The following is a 14,304-nucleotide window of genomic DNA, read 5'->3' on the forward strand; positions in this document are numbered from 1 at the left end:
GTTTTTGTCTGACCCTGCTGACCCAGTGAAATGCACTGTCCATTGGTCATGCCTCAACTGCCATTTCTAGTATTGTATTAGTATTGCATCCTTCTCGTAAGCATTTAATAATTTTTTTATTAAATGAGTAAAATCTCTTTTTTGGCTCATTTTATCTGTAAAAGAAAACTTACCTAATAATTATGCACACCTCAATATAAGGCGTTTTTCATTTCCAGCCTTCATGAACAATTATATATCACTAATAAATTATTAAATACAAAATTAATAGTAGTTATTAAGATTGATGTGATTTGGAATTGGCAAGATGTGCCTGGAAAAAAAAATTATCAGAAAATCAACTTGCCTAATAATTCTGAACACAGTGTATTAAAAAAAAAAAAAATGTTTTATCTAAACTTGCCCCTAAAGCTCATCTTGAATATACATTTTCCAGATATATGCATTTAAAGAAGCATTAATCTGATAATACCTTCTAGGATGCTCAAGCTTTGACATTTGTATGCTGTGCACACTCTTGACACCAAGAAAACACAGCTTATAATTTATTCATCTTGCTTGAAATTAGGCCTCAATATGAGCACATTAAAATATAACTTCATCTACCTACTGCAAGTCCAACGAGGATAAATATTCCAGATATATTCTTTAAAAATGCAGAAAAATCTCAAAATCCCTTTTATGATGCTCAAAAAATTGTCATTTGTATGTTGAGCACACTTAAAGGGTTAGTTCACCCAAAAATGTATACTCGGATACAATATTGTGGCCTCATTTCAAGCCATAATAGATTAGTTAATTACAAGCTGTGCTTGCTTGGTGTTAAAAGGGTTAGTTCACCCAAAAATGTTGTCATTTATTACTCACCCTCATGTCGTTCCACACCCATAAGACCTTCGTTCATCTTCGGAACACAAATTAAAATATTTTAGTTGAAATCCGATGGCTCCGTGAGGCCTCCATAGGAAGCAATGACATTTCCTCTCTCAAGATCCATAAAGGTACTAAAAACATATTTAAATCGGTTCATGCGAGTACAGTGGTTCAATATTAATATTATAAAGCCACAAGAATATTTTTTGTGTGCCAAAAAAAACAAAATAACGACTTATTTAGTGATGGCCGATTTCAAAACACTGCTTCAGGAAGCATCGGAGCACAAATGAATCAGTGTATCGAATCTTCTGTTCAGAGCGCCAAAGTCACGTGATTTCAGCCGTTGGCAGTTTGACACGCAATCTGAATCATGATTCAACACACTGATTTATTTGTGCTCCGAATCTTCCTGAAGCAGTGTTTTGAAATCGACCATCACTAAATAAGTCGTTATTTTGTTTTTTTGGCGCTCCAAAAATATTCTCATGGCTTTATAATATTAATATTGAACCACTGTACTCACATGAACTGATTTAAATATGTTTTTAGTACCTTTATGGATCTTGAGAGAGGAAATGTCATTGCTCCCTATGCAGGCCTCACGGAGCCATCAGGATTTCAACAAAAATATCTTAATTTGTGTTCCGAAGATGAACGAAGGTCTTACGGGTGTGGAACGGTATGAGGGTGAGTAATAAATGACAGAATTTTCATTTTTGGGTGAACTAACCCTTTTAACACCAAGCAAGCACAGCTTGTAATTAACTAATCTATTATGGCTTGAAATGAGGCCCCAATATTGTATCCGAGTATATTTTAAAAAATAAATAATTATAAAAATGATAATTATAAAATAATTATAAAAAATTATTTAATTAAAATTATAAAAAATATTTAAATTACAAAAAATGTTAAAGCTCATCTTGTGTATAAATATTCCATATATATACACATAAAAAAATCTAAAATACCTTATGTTATGTACCTTATGTCTTATGTTGATTTCAAGCAAAATTGCTTGTTATTTCAGTCATTTATCTGGTTTAAGACAATACTGTCTCAGGTAGGTTTCATTTTTAAGTGCAACTAAAAACCTCTAATCGAACAAGAGATTGAATTTAATGCACAAACTATGACAAAGTACACAGTAACCATTCACCGACACAAAACACATGATTTTGCAAATGCTATGCCCAAAGTAAAAACAATATATATATATATATATACACAAAAATTACAAAAATAACGTGGCTGAATCACTGTCGCCTCTTCCGGTGTAAACAAGTGTTCGTGTGTTCATCCATGCATCCTCTCATGAAGGTTTGGGGATGTCAAACATGCACAGGCTCTTGTATTTCTGCAGAAGCTGGTTCTTGGTCTGGACCTGCTCTCTGAGGGTCTGCAGTCTGCTCTCCTGCAGCGCAGGACTCATGTCGATCCCCGGCATGGTTGAGATCTGCTCCCGAGCCTCCTGAATCTTCGTCTTCAGTTTGTTCAGCTCCTGATGTACGTCTGGACTTTCCTTATCCATGCTATTGACAGGTGGATGCAGACAGGCCGTTAATATTGCGCAACATTAAACTGATGTTGTTTACAGAGAGCAGATAGTAAAGAGAACATCCCGAGATATTCCTGAATTCTAACGAAACCAACATCACGATATGAGCATTGTGTTCCTTAAAACATAAAACAGAAGAATGATTACTTCTTACCATTTTATTACGTCGTGAATAATGGGTAAAAAGGAATAATCTTCAGCCTCTTCTACCACCGGTACCGCAGTCGCCATGTTTGCGCTGAGAGGCTGTTACGTCATCAACGTGCGTCTGCGTCTCTGTGTAAACAACGTAATGATGATGACTCTGTTTTTATCTATAAAATTATATAGCTATCCATTTGTCTGTCAATATTATATTATTTTATGATGTTTCTCTTCGTCTAAGCCTGGGTTTAAACTGGGGTCATGGTAGAGTTTAGAGAAATGTAACAAAACAATAAACGATTTAAATAAATAATACAGTAGGCTAGCTACTACAGTGAATAGAAACAAAGTAGTAAATATAACACAGTGACAACTAAATATTTTATAAATAATATTTTACACATTTATAACATACATTTTCACAGTATAAAATGGGTCTGTAGCACTAAAAGATTGAAAACTGTCTGATCTATGGCACACTGTGCGTTTAGCAGTAATAATCTAACTCGTCCATAACAATTCGGCTCTAATATATGAGTCATTCCACAAAACCGGTACGATTTGAGTCCCTCTGACCTTTTTTAGTGTATTTTATCTATCGGGCCACCAAAATATATTTTTAAAAGCTTTTTGTATTAATTGAAATGCCTCCTTTAATAGCCTAATGTTTAAAAACATGACATAAATTTTATCTTCATATTAGAAATTATTTAGTTTTTTGAGCTGACACCACCTATTTTGTCATGTCCCTCAAGGCCTTCTATGAAAATGTACTTGTGATATGAATAATAAAATGAGAAAAAAATTCCATTTATTTTGTCATTCCCATAAATATTCATCTGTGCTTTTTTGCTGTTTTTTCCTAAGCAAATTCATGATTATTCATTAAAATCACATTATGTAGTCCCGTACCTCAGTAACCCCTCAACCCCGTTACACAAACCATAATGAAATGATACTTATGTGACATCATTAATAGGAAGTGACATCATAGAAGTCTTCTGAACAACATTGTGAGCAAGTTACCACCTTCTTTAATAATTATAACTAAATTATGTTGTGAAACTGTGTTTGTCGAGCTTAAAGACTCAACCCCGTTACATCAATTAAAGATAGAAAACTATTACTTGCGAAAATGATCTTTGTTATTTCAACATTATTCATGATTTCTTAATTTCATGCATGCCATGTGCTCTCCATTTATTCACTAGATTTAGAGCAGTGGACAATTTGGGCAAAAAAATCACAACCCCGTCACACCTACATTTTTATTATTATTTTTTTGTTAAGTTTATGAAAAAGTAACTTAAAGTTGGTTCTGAACTGAAATGTTCAGAGCAATCATAAGAACACTGATTTTAGTTCAAATACTGAAGTTAAGCCTTTGATCAAAAATGATGAGGTTTCTGTCACAAAAAGTGCCCATTTCAGGCTTTAGTATGGCAAAAGTGTGAGATTTTATGTAACTTTTATATTTGCAGTTACTGAATTAGTGTGAGGGACATCTGATTAAGAGGAAAATGTTGATTTTATCACAAATAAATTTTATAATAATATTCAGAGAGCTCCCATAGTGTCCATAAGTTAAAATAATGACCAATAATAATAGGGATTTGATGCCTGAGATGGGAAAATATGTTGTTCTGAAAGTTAAATATTGCTTTAATGTTTTGGGGTGTTCAGAAAAGTAATGCATTTTGGTAAAAAAATCTAAAAATGTATAAATCCAAATCGTACCGGTTTCGTGGAATGACTCATCTAGTTTATCTAGTACTTGTCAATTACTGACCTCAAACTTAAAGCTAAAATGCTCAACACATGATTGTACATTTAAGTAAGTCTGTCCAGACAGCATTACTGGGTCTATAGAAAGAAACATCTCTTATTATTTGCTCAAATATTTTTGTTGTTGTTGTTTTAATAGGCTACTTATTGGTTTATTTATGTCTTGGTCATCTGATGAGGAAGGAAAATACAATACGTCCAACGTTCCAGGAAATCTAATATCTATTACATGTATTGATAAATGTTTATTTTTTTGTCCTCTGTTAACCCATCATCACCCTCTGCCCTTTTGTTCTGAATATGTTTATTCACACTAAATGGCCTCATGATAGGCTAGTTCCTGAAACCACATTCCTGTAGATTTGGAAATATTTGCTTTGGCATTTCTGTATTATTGATTTTCATAATCTGTGTCCCAGATATGAATGCTATGAAAAAGTTAATTGTACACCTTTTGTCAGTTTATGTGCATATGGCAGATCTGTGGCCATTGTATCCTCATAAACGTTTTGTTTTTCATGTCAGTTTCTCATGGGTTCCTAGAAACCGCACCAGCATCTTTATACCTTCTCAAACATTCAGAGTGCTGTGCATCGATCAGCATGTGACTGCTCTGCCGGTGGCTTTGAACACATGCACTTCTACTATTTGAATATGCATGCATGATTATTAATGTTCTAATACATCTTTTGCAGTGACCTGACATCTAGAAACATTTTAAATTTGCTTCGTCAAACCTATGAAAGAGGAAAGAACATAAATATTTGGGCTTCTAAAGGATTAAAATGAATAGCATAAATAATCAATTTAAATCTACATATTTTGTCACCTTCATAACTTGAAGTTTATTTAATAATTCTGCCTTTTTGGTAAATTTCCCTGCTCTTTAATGCAGCATCGTATGCTTGGACAAACAGACCACACAATAAAGTATTTTGAAATGTTTTAGTATGCATGAGAAAGAAGGATTTAAATTCAGTTTGCAGGCCTTGTTTATTATCTTGCTTTCATTTTATTATGCTTAACTAATAAAAATGACAAACATGTTTTTTCTTTTCTTTGTTACGTAAGTCACTCTAATCAACACATATGAAGCAGACATTTATTCATGGCACAATACCGTTTAACTGAATTTGTGGTCAGATGAAAACACACATTTATCTTATAGTGATTAGTGTAAACATGATTTTCTAAAATTAGCATTTAATCTTAGTCTTGATTGTTTGCATTACTCAGAATGCCTAGTAGTTACTGTGTGCAGCTGAAAGTGATTGTTGTTCAGGTGCTGTATGAGGAATTCCAGGAAAAGCTCCTGCCAATCAAGAAAAACAATTTCCAAACAGGCTGTAGAATAAGCTGTGTGTTGTTTTGAAAATGTATTTATATATATTAAACATACTTTGCATACTTACTTGTTGTACAACCGTATTTAAAATATTTGATCTGTTATCATCTCTTTTTCTCAATGAATATAAAAAACTAAGATCACTTAATGCTAAATATAAAACTGTAAAACTAACATTAAACATTAAAACAAAAATGTAACAAAACAATTAATGAAACTGCAACAATAAAATTAAGTCGTATACAAAAAATATAACAGAAATCATACTTAAGTGCAACATATAAAACATGTGACAACTTGCCCCAACCTGATCTAAAATCTGAAATTGAATATTTTTGGATTAAATTTAAGATCTAATTTAAGAATGTTAAAAGGTTTTTAAAAAACAGTGTTAGCCCAGCTAACAATAAATATTCTAAGAACATTTTGCTCATGTTCCCATTAAGTTATAAAAATGTTATTTCTGAATCTTCCCTTAACGTTCAAAACATCCAGTTTTAAAAATGTTTTGTCTTGGTTATATGAACGTTAAGGGAACATTCCTCAAAATTTATGGGAATGTTACTTTTGAACGTTCTCTGAACATTCCGAAACAAGTAACATTTAAAAAATGTTGGACAAACTAAAACATTTCAGAAAAAAAAAACATTCCAATGAACATTCTATTACTGAGAATGTGCATGTGTGTGTCTGTGTGTGTGTCTCTGCAAGTGTGTGTGTCTGTGTCTGTGCGTGTGTGTGAGAGTGAGTGTGTGTGTCTGCATGTGTGTGTGCGTGAGTGTCTGTGCATGTGTGTGTTTTGGTGTGTGCGTGTTTATGCATTTGTGTGTCTGTCTGTGTGTGTGTGTGTGTGTGTGTGTGTGTGTGTGCATGTGTGTGTCTGTGCATTTGTGTTTGGGTGTGTGCATGTCTATGCATGTGTGTGTGTGTGTGTGTCTGAGTGTGTGTGCATGTGTGTGTCTGTGCATTTGTGTGTGTGTGTGTCTGAGTGTGTGTGCATGTGTGTGTCTGTGCATTTGTGTTTGGGTGTGTGCATGTCTATGCATGTGTGTGTGTGTGTGTGTGTGCACATCCTGTCAGTAAGGTGTTGTTTTATTTGTTCAGCTCCGACATGCTTGAACAGCTTGATTGTTCTGACCGGACATTTACCAAACCCTCCGCAGCACGTGGTCCATCAGTTATTATTCATTAATCACGAGCCGCCTCCATTATTTCTCACACTGCTGGCACACACTGGGTGGTCATTAACAGGATGTTTTGATGGAAGCACATTGTTTGCCAATCACGTTTCCTCATTGCAGTATTCTGTCTGATCCATTCTGCTGAAACGCACAATCGATACTTTAGTCTGTTTGCTTGTTAGGCCATTGAGAAGATCAAGTCATGCTGAGATGATAAAATCATGTACATCATACACTGTCGCATATTGTTTGAAGGCCAGTTATAGTGTGTTGTCGTGCTGCAAATGAATACTTTCTTTCACAACAACAAAAAAGGCAGAAATGAAAACAAAGTTTCAATGGAAGTGTATGTGGCCACTTGTATGAGGATTTAAAAGTAGAATTGCAAAAGCTTATAATTTTATAAAAGAATTTACATAAATTTTCTCTTAAAACATATATATATAGATATAGATAGATATATAGAGATATATATATATATAATATTTTGCATGAAATTAGTTTGTCAATGAATCTTGCTGCACAAGTTCAAGTTCAAGGGAGTGTCAATGGCATGAAAAGGTGATGATACAGACTGTCCTGTACTGATATTGTCCTTCTCTTTTGACTTGTGACATTTGAGTTCAACTCTTAGTTCACGCCTAGATTATCACATCATGCTGATCTTTTGTTTTGGAGGGAGAGACTCTGTTCTGTTGAAACCACCCTAGAAAAATCTATTGGAAGATTTTTCAGTCAATAGGAACACAGGAAACCTTGAGGAAAGAATTTTGTTTATTGGAAAATGACTGTTACGCAATACAAATGGAATTACAACCATATTAATAATTTAGTGCAATGTGTTTTGCCAAAAAGTTAATAAGACCCCACGTGTATACTCTCGTCTTGCCATTTAATGTTTTTAAGTGTGGGCTGAGTCTCAGGTCAGGTCATCGTGATATAAATGAGAGAAAATACAAGTTGTGCTGTCTAGTCACTGTGATTTTTTTTTTCTCTCCAGCTTCTTATGAAATGTTCTACCTTTGCAGTTTCACACTCCAGTGGTTTGTAACATCCGCTTCCTGACACTTTAGGTCCAAGAAAACTGTGGTCTTGACAGGTCAGCTAAACATAGTGACCACATTAGTGACTATTTGTTCCATTAACGGCACCTGTCAATCTTTGACGAACTTGCGCAGTCTGTAATGCGCTGGTTTATGCAGTTTAAAACCCGGATGACACACTTGCCCTCTTTTAGTGAATTTAACCCTCCTATTGCTCGGGGTTATTATCATCAGATGAAAACTAAAACTATAACCATTAAAATAGCATTCTCGATGATACTAAAATAACACAGCTCTTGTGTTGCAGGTCAGTTTGATTTTTGAACTGCTTAAAACTTTAGTTTCTTCTTGACATTTAGTGGCTTTTTCTCATGTAAGGTCATGAATATGCATCCAAAGTTTCAACACAGTGCTTTGGAAAAGTTGTACAATTTTTGTTGACTATGATGGTGTTAGAAGTTAAATTGATCCAACATAAGTGCATTGGATAAAAGTCCCGAGGAAGGTTAAAGGGATAGTTCAACCAAAAATGAAAATTATAGCATTACTTACTCTCCCTCAAGCCATCCTAGGTGTGTATGACTGTCTTCTTTAAGACGAACACAATCAGAGATATATTTCAGTAAAATACCAGGTGTAAATCTGTATGTGTCTCCCTCGTCTACTTGTGATCTGACCGAAACAGGGAAACAGGGCCTTAGAGACTATGTTATGGAGAAGAGAGAGAATTTTAAAAATGTTTAAACATAGTAAATAATCTGAAAAGTAACATGCATTACATTTAAAAAAAAAACCTCAAATATAAATGCGTAAATTTATAAAGTAATATGTTACTTTAATCATTACATCAAAAAAGTAATCTGATTACTTGTGTTACACCAACACTGTTACTTAAGTTAGTGACGTGATCAGACTAAATCAGGAACCATGACAGAGTGAGATAATCATTCTTGCAATTCAGCTTAAATCTTCATTACGTTACTGCATTTTTATTGACTTTCCAAAGCCAATTTTTCCTCACATTTGGCAGTTAGTAAGTGTTAATTTGGGGGTCTGAGCACAGCATGGGTTTTAATGCTGATTATAGGATGGATATGCATGGATTTACTTGAATAATATTTGAGAAATGCATTAAGAAAGTTAGATCACCAGCAAAAAATGTTGGTTGACTGGTTAAAGGATACCAGCATCCTGAACTCAACACACACTTGTGCTGCTTTTTTTTCCAGCAGGGTAATTACTGTTACGTTACGTAAGCACTCACTCACCCAAGCCAGATTCCGGAGCTTTTCTCCCTAATTTCCATTAAGAGACAATAAATTGGATCTGTGTTGTGCCAGATAGGGCCAACGGACATGCCAGCCTCGACAGGCATCTTTACAGCACACACTGTCTGATTGTATTCAGACTCTCCTTTCGCTTCTCCATGACGTGTGTGAGCAGACTTTCTGTGTCTGGCACTGTATAGTCGAGACATTTTTCCAGGTCTTCTTGCTGCTGAGAGTGTGTGTATTTGAAATAAAGCACATGTATGTATGCAAGAGGTAATGATGAAAGTCCCTTCAAAAAGTTTGGTAAGGTCACACTTTATGCTGAAAATGCTGAAAATTCAGCTTTGATCACATGGAATAAATTACACTTTACTATATATTCACATTAAAACCAGATATTTAAGGTCCAATTTTCACTATCAACTATGACTTTTGCCTTAATAAACTCCTAATTACTACTTATTAATTGTATAAGGTAGATGTTAAGTTTGGGTTTAAGTGGTAGGATTAAACACTCTCAAAAAAGATGTGTTAATTAATAACACATTTTTTGTGTTATTTTTTATGACACATTTTGTGTCATTTTGTGTACGTAATTGACACAAATTGTGTAAATATAACACATTAGTGTATAGAAAATGAGCAGGAATAACACATGGTTGAGTTAAAAGTAACACAAAATGTGTTGTCCTTAACTAGACACACAGGTGTGTTAAGATATAACACAAGTTGTGTTGTTTTTAACACATCTGTTTTAAGAGTGAAGGATGTAGAATAAAGTCATGCAGAAGAAGGCGTTAATATGTGCTTAATACGTAATAAACAGCCAATATCCTAGTAATATACATGTTAATAAGCAACTAGTTAATAGTGAGAATTGGACCCTAAACTAAAGTGTTACCTTGATAATAATGTTACATAAGATTTATATTTCAAATAAATGCTGTTCTTTTGAAGGTTATATTTGTCAACAAATCCTAAAATAAATAATATATCACAGTTTCCACAAAAATATGAAGCAGAACAACTGTTTACAACACTGATAATAATCATAAATGTTTCTTGAGCATCAAATCAGTATATTAGAATGATTTCTGAAGGATCATGTGACACTGAAGACTGGAGTAATGATGCTGAAAATTCAGCTTTGATCACAGGAATAAATTACAGTTTACTATATATTCACATCGAAACCAGATATTTAAATTGTAAAAATATTTTGCAATTTTTTTTACAGTATTTTTGATTAAATGAATGCAGCCTTGGTGAGCAAAAGAGATTAAAACATCGGTAACACTTTATAATAACTCACGCTATGAAGCATTAGTTAAGCATTAGTAAATAGTTAATTCATCATTTATAAAACATTAATAGACATTAGTAAGCCATTTATAAATACAGCTATACATGCTTTGTTCTTGATTTATAAGCATATCTATAATGAGTTTAATAATTGTATTTTCATACTTTATTAATGATCAATTTATCAATTCTAAATTATTTATTACATTATTCACAAACCAGTAATTTAGGAGTTGTCAATGGTTTATAAGATCATTTAGGAAGTGTAAGTAAATGATTAATAAAATATTTAAATGTACACTTATGCATCTTATTATTTAGACATATAGTATTAGTTACTCAGTGTGTTAATAAATGCTTTATTAACATATTCCTAGTGTCAAAACTACCTCGGTACTAACTTTAAAACATTAGAGAACAGCAGTGCAGAAGATCACTGAACCTTTAAATCTCATTTATAAAAGCTTTACAAAGCATAAATAGTCCTCACTTTAGATGAGCTCACAAAAATAGTTAACTGACTACTTCTAAATGTTTTATAACTACCTGAATTAATCATGAATTGCAGTAGGAATATGTGTTAATAAAACATTTACTAACACACTAAGTAACTATTACTATGTGTCTAAATAATAAGATGTATAAATGAATGTTTAAATAGTTTATTAATCATTTACTTACACTTACTAAATGAACTACTGACAACTCCTAAATAACTGGTTTGTAAATAATGTAATTCTTAATTTAGAAATGATAAATTGATTATTAATAAAGTATGAAAATACAATTATTAAACACATTATAGGTATGCTTATAAATCAAGAATAAAGCAATTATAGCTGTATTTATAAACTACTTACTAATGTCTATTAATGCTTTATAAGTGATGAAATAACTATTAACTAATGCTTAACTAATGCTTCATAGTGTGCAGTTATTATAAAGTGTTACCAAAACATTAAAATAAATCGTATCAACCCCAAACTTTTGAACACTATAGTGCATACTTTAAGTAAGGATTTCAGTACTTTGTCCACCCCTGAAAACAGCTGAAGTTCTGTTTGGCCAGTCAGGTTTGTCACTGTTCTGTTCATCTATACTGATTAAAAGTATCTTTTTACCTCTCTTTGTGATGGTTGAAATTGTCAAACAGGTTATCAGGTGCACAAGGCCATAGAGAAGGAGAATAAAGAAGCAGAGCGAGGCGAGTCGTGTGCTGATGTGTTGAAGGGTGTGTGACTCTCGTGTTCTCGCACGAGGAGAGAGACGAGGCGATCAAACCCTCTCCAAGCCTTCGGCTGCAACCCAGACACTCATGTTCAGTCAGACGCTCTGTGAGGGGGAACTTGGTAACACTTCACAATAAGGTTTCTTTGGTTAACATTCGTTCTCTACATTAGTTTACATGAACTAACAATCATAAATACTTCTAAAGCATTCATTAATGAATGTGTCTCGGGTGTAATGGGACCTTGCTGTATCTTTTATGCTTCAAATGAAACATTACTTGAAAGTGTTCGTACAATAACATGAACAATGAATAATTTTCGTTAAAGGGGTAGTTAAACCAATGAAAATGAAAATTCAGTCAACATTTACATTTACCCACAAGTTGTACCAAATCTGTATGAATTTCTTTCTTCTGCTGAACACAAAAAGAAGATATTTTGAAGAATGTTGGTAACCAAACAGCTGATGGACCCCATTGACTTCCATAGTATATTTTTCCATACTATGGAAGTCAATGGGGTCCATCAACTTTTTGGTTACAAACATTCTTCAAAATATCTTCTTTTGTGTTCAGCATTATTAAAGGGGTCATGAACTGGATATTTTGTAATTATTTTATGTTTTCTGTGGTGCACTTATAATGTTAGCATGATTTTTACATCAAAAATTGACATAATTTAGAAATAAAAGGCATTTTTCCTACCCTGATTTGAGCGCTCTGTTTGAAGGGGCGTGTCTGCTGTGAGACTTCAGTGTAAACGCCCACTGCTGTGATTGGCTGACATCTTTGCAATTGAAATAAGTATTACATGTGGAATCCTTTCGAATACTTTTACCACATTTTTACTATTACAGCTGTCGAGATTAACGAATCGTGAAAAATAGTTGATTATTGCATTATATTTAGATCTATTCCATCACATGAAAGGTTGCAGTGATGAGCATTGAGCAGATGACAGTCTGCTGATCGCGTGTATCATTGCAACACAATTTCTGCACTGTCTCGAAATGCTTTCGCCATAACTAACAATGCAAACATGATGTAAATACAGTAAGAGATTCGTTGTGTAGTGTAAGAGCGTCACTATAACGGGAGTTTTGGCAATTGTCAAGATAAACTCGCGCTGCGTGATCGACAGATTCAGGCGTTATAAAAAGAGCGTTCTTTGAAGTAAAAATACTAGGATTATTCATTATGAATTTAACTCTCATTACCGGTTTAAAAATATACTTTACTTACAGTTTGTGGGGTCCTTGCTGATTCCAGAACAGATTCCTGATCTTTGAGCAAAAGTTTTTGGGCAAAGTCAGTCTCGTATTGCGACTTGTTCTCAAAACAGTCGCTTGTAAAATTTATAGTACACTGTAAAAAAAATCCCAGTAAAATTTACAGTAAAAAACCGGCAGCTGTGGTTGCCAGAACTTTACCGTAAAAAATACAGTAGCAATGTAAAAAAAAATCTGTTAAATTTATGGTAAAATAACGTATTTCATTAACTGATATAATGTTAATTTACCAACCTAATGAAGTACTAATATCTGTTTTGTACCTTTATAATACACTGACAGTCACCAAACACAGTGGTGATAAGAGTCACATGACGAATCAAAGTTCATCACAAGCAGAGAAGGAAACCACTAACATATAGAAGGTGCACACAGTGTCATTCACACACACACTAAACACCATCATGGGAACATGCATGAAATTTTAAAAATGCAATAAACATTAATTTAACAACATTAGATGTAACATAAAACCCTAATGTACATAACTGATTAGAAAAAAATGAGAAAAACTAAGAAGAAACAGTTATTTCAACGAAAATATATCAAATGTGAAGTGTCACGCAGGGAATTGTGGGAATGTCAATTTATGGTTTTTCACTGTAAATTTTACAATGAATTGTTATTTTTCACTTCCAAAAACTGTGAATTTAACGGTATTTTACCATAAAATTACATTAAATGTAGCGTTCTATTACAGTTATTCACCGTATATAGTACGGAAACTTTCTGTAAACCACTTGACAGTTTTTCACCGCAGCATTTTTACAGTCTTTTACTGTTAAAATCACGGTCATTTTTTACAGTGTACAAACATGCAAGTCAGCCCTGACATGACTAGGATGTTCGTTAAAAATAAACCGAATCCATTTTTCTCTGACATCGGGATCCTTCGGCAGCTCATGCAAAATTTGTTTTTCCACAGCCATGGAGGAACAACAAATTTGACATAATTTTATCGTAAACAACTTCTTTAGATCCACTCGCTGCTCATCGACTGAACACCAGTGGGCGGGGCCAATGATGCGATGATGTAAAAGAAGGCGTGGTTGTCTTGCTCCAGAGGCAGTCTTATGCAAATGATTGTGACATCACATGACACCTCTGTTCCAAACAAGGCTTTTTACAGCTTGATTATATAAGTGCTTTTTCATTGATGATGAGGACGTTTTAAGTTATGGAACTTGCAGGATGTAATAATGATACAAAGACCTCTTATATAGCAAAAGACCAGAACAATTTGATTTCTCGTGTCATGACCCCTTTAAAATCAAAAGTTGTG

General features: G+C 33.6%; 1 protein-coding gene across 1 annotated transcript; it reads right to left on the bottom strand.

Annotated features, from left to right (window-relative positions):
• Positions 1 to 1,976: 1,976 nt before the first annotated feature.
• med9 (mediator complex subunit 9) lies at positions 1,977 to 2,740 on the bottom strand. Its single transcript, XM_048170570.1, has 2 exons — positions 2,589 to 2,740; positions 1,977 to 2,408 (listed from the first exon to the last, which is right to left on the bottom strand). The coding sequence occupies exons 1-2, from the start codon at positions 2,663 to 2,665 to the stop codon at positions 2,189 to 2,191; spliced, it is 297 nt and encodes a 98-aa protein (XP_048026527.1). The 5' UTR covers positions 2,666 to 2,740; the 3' UTR covers positions 1,977 to 2,188.
• Positions 2,741 to 14,304: the final 11,564 nt, after the last annotated feature.

Source organism: Megalobrama amblycephala, linkage group LG20, assembly GCF_018812025.1.
Source record: "Megalobrama amblycephala isolate DHTTF-2021 linkage group LG20, ASM1881202v1, whole genome shotgun sequence".
Lineage (NCBI taxonomy): Eukaryota > Metazoa > Chordata > Actinopteri > Cypriniformes > Xenocyprididae > Megalobrama > Megalobrama amblycephala.

What these genes read in the sequence shown, in the direction of transcription:
- med9 (XM_048170570.1), bottom strand. Translation starts at nt 2,665, where the DNA reads ATGGCGACTGCGGTACCGGTGGTAGAAGAGGCTGAAGATTATTCCTTT. An exon ending in ATTCACGACGTAATAAAATG is followed by an intron (nt 2,409 to 2,588) that starts GTAAGAAGTAAT and finishes ACCTGTCAATAG; the next exon opens with CATGGATAAGGAAAGTCCAG.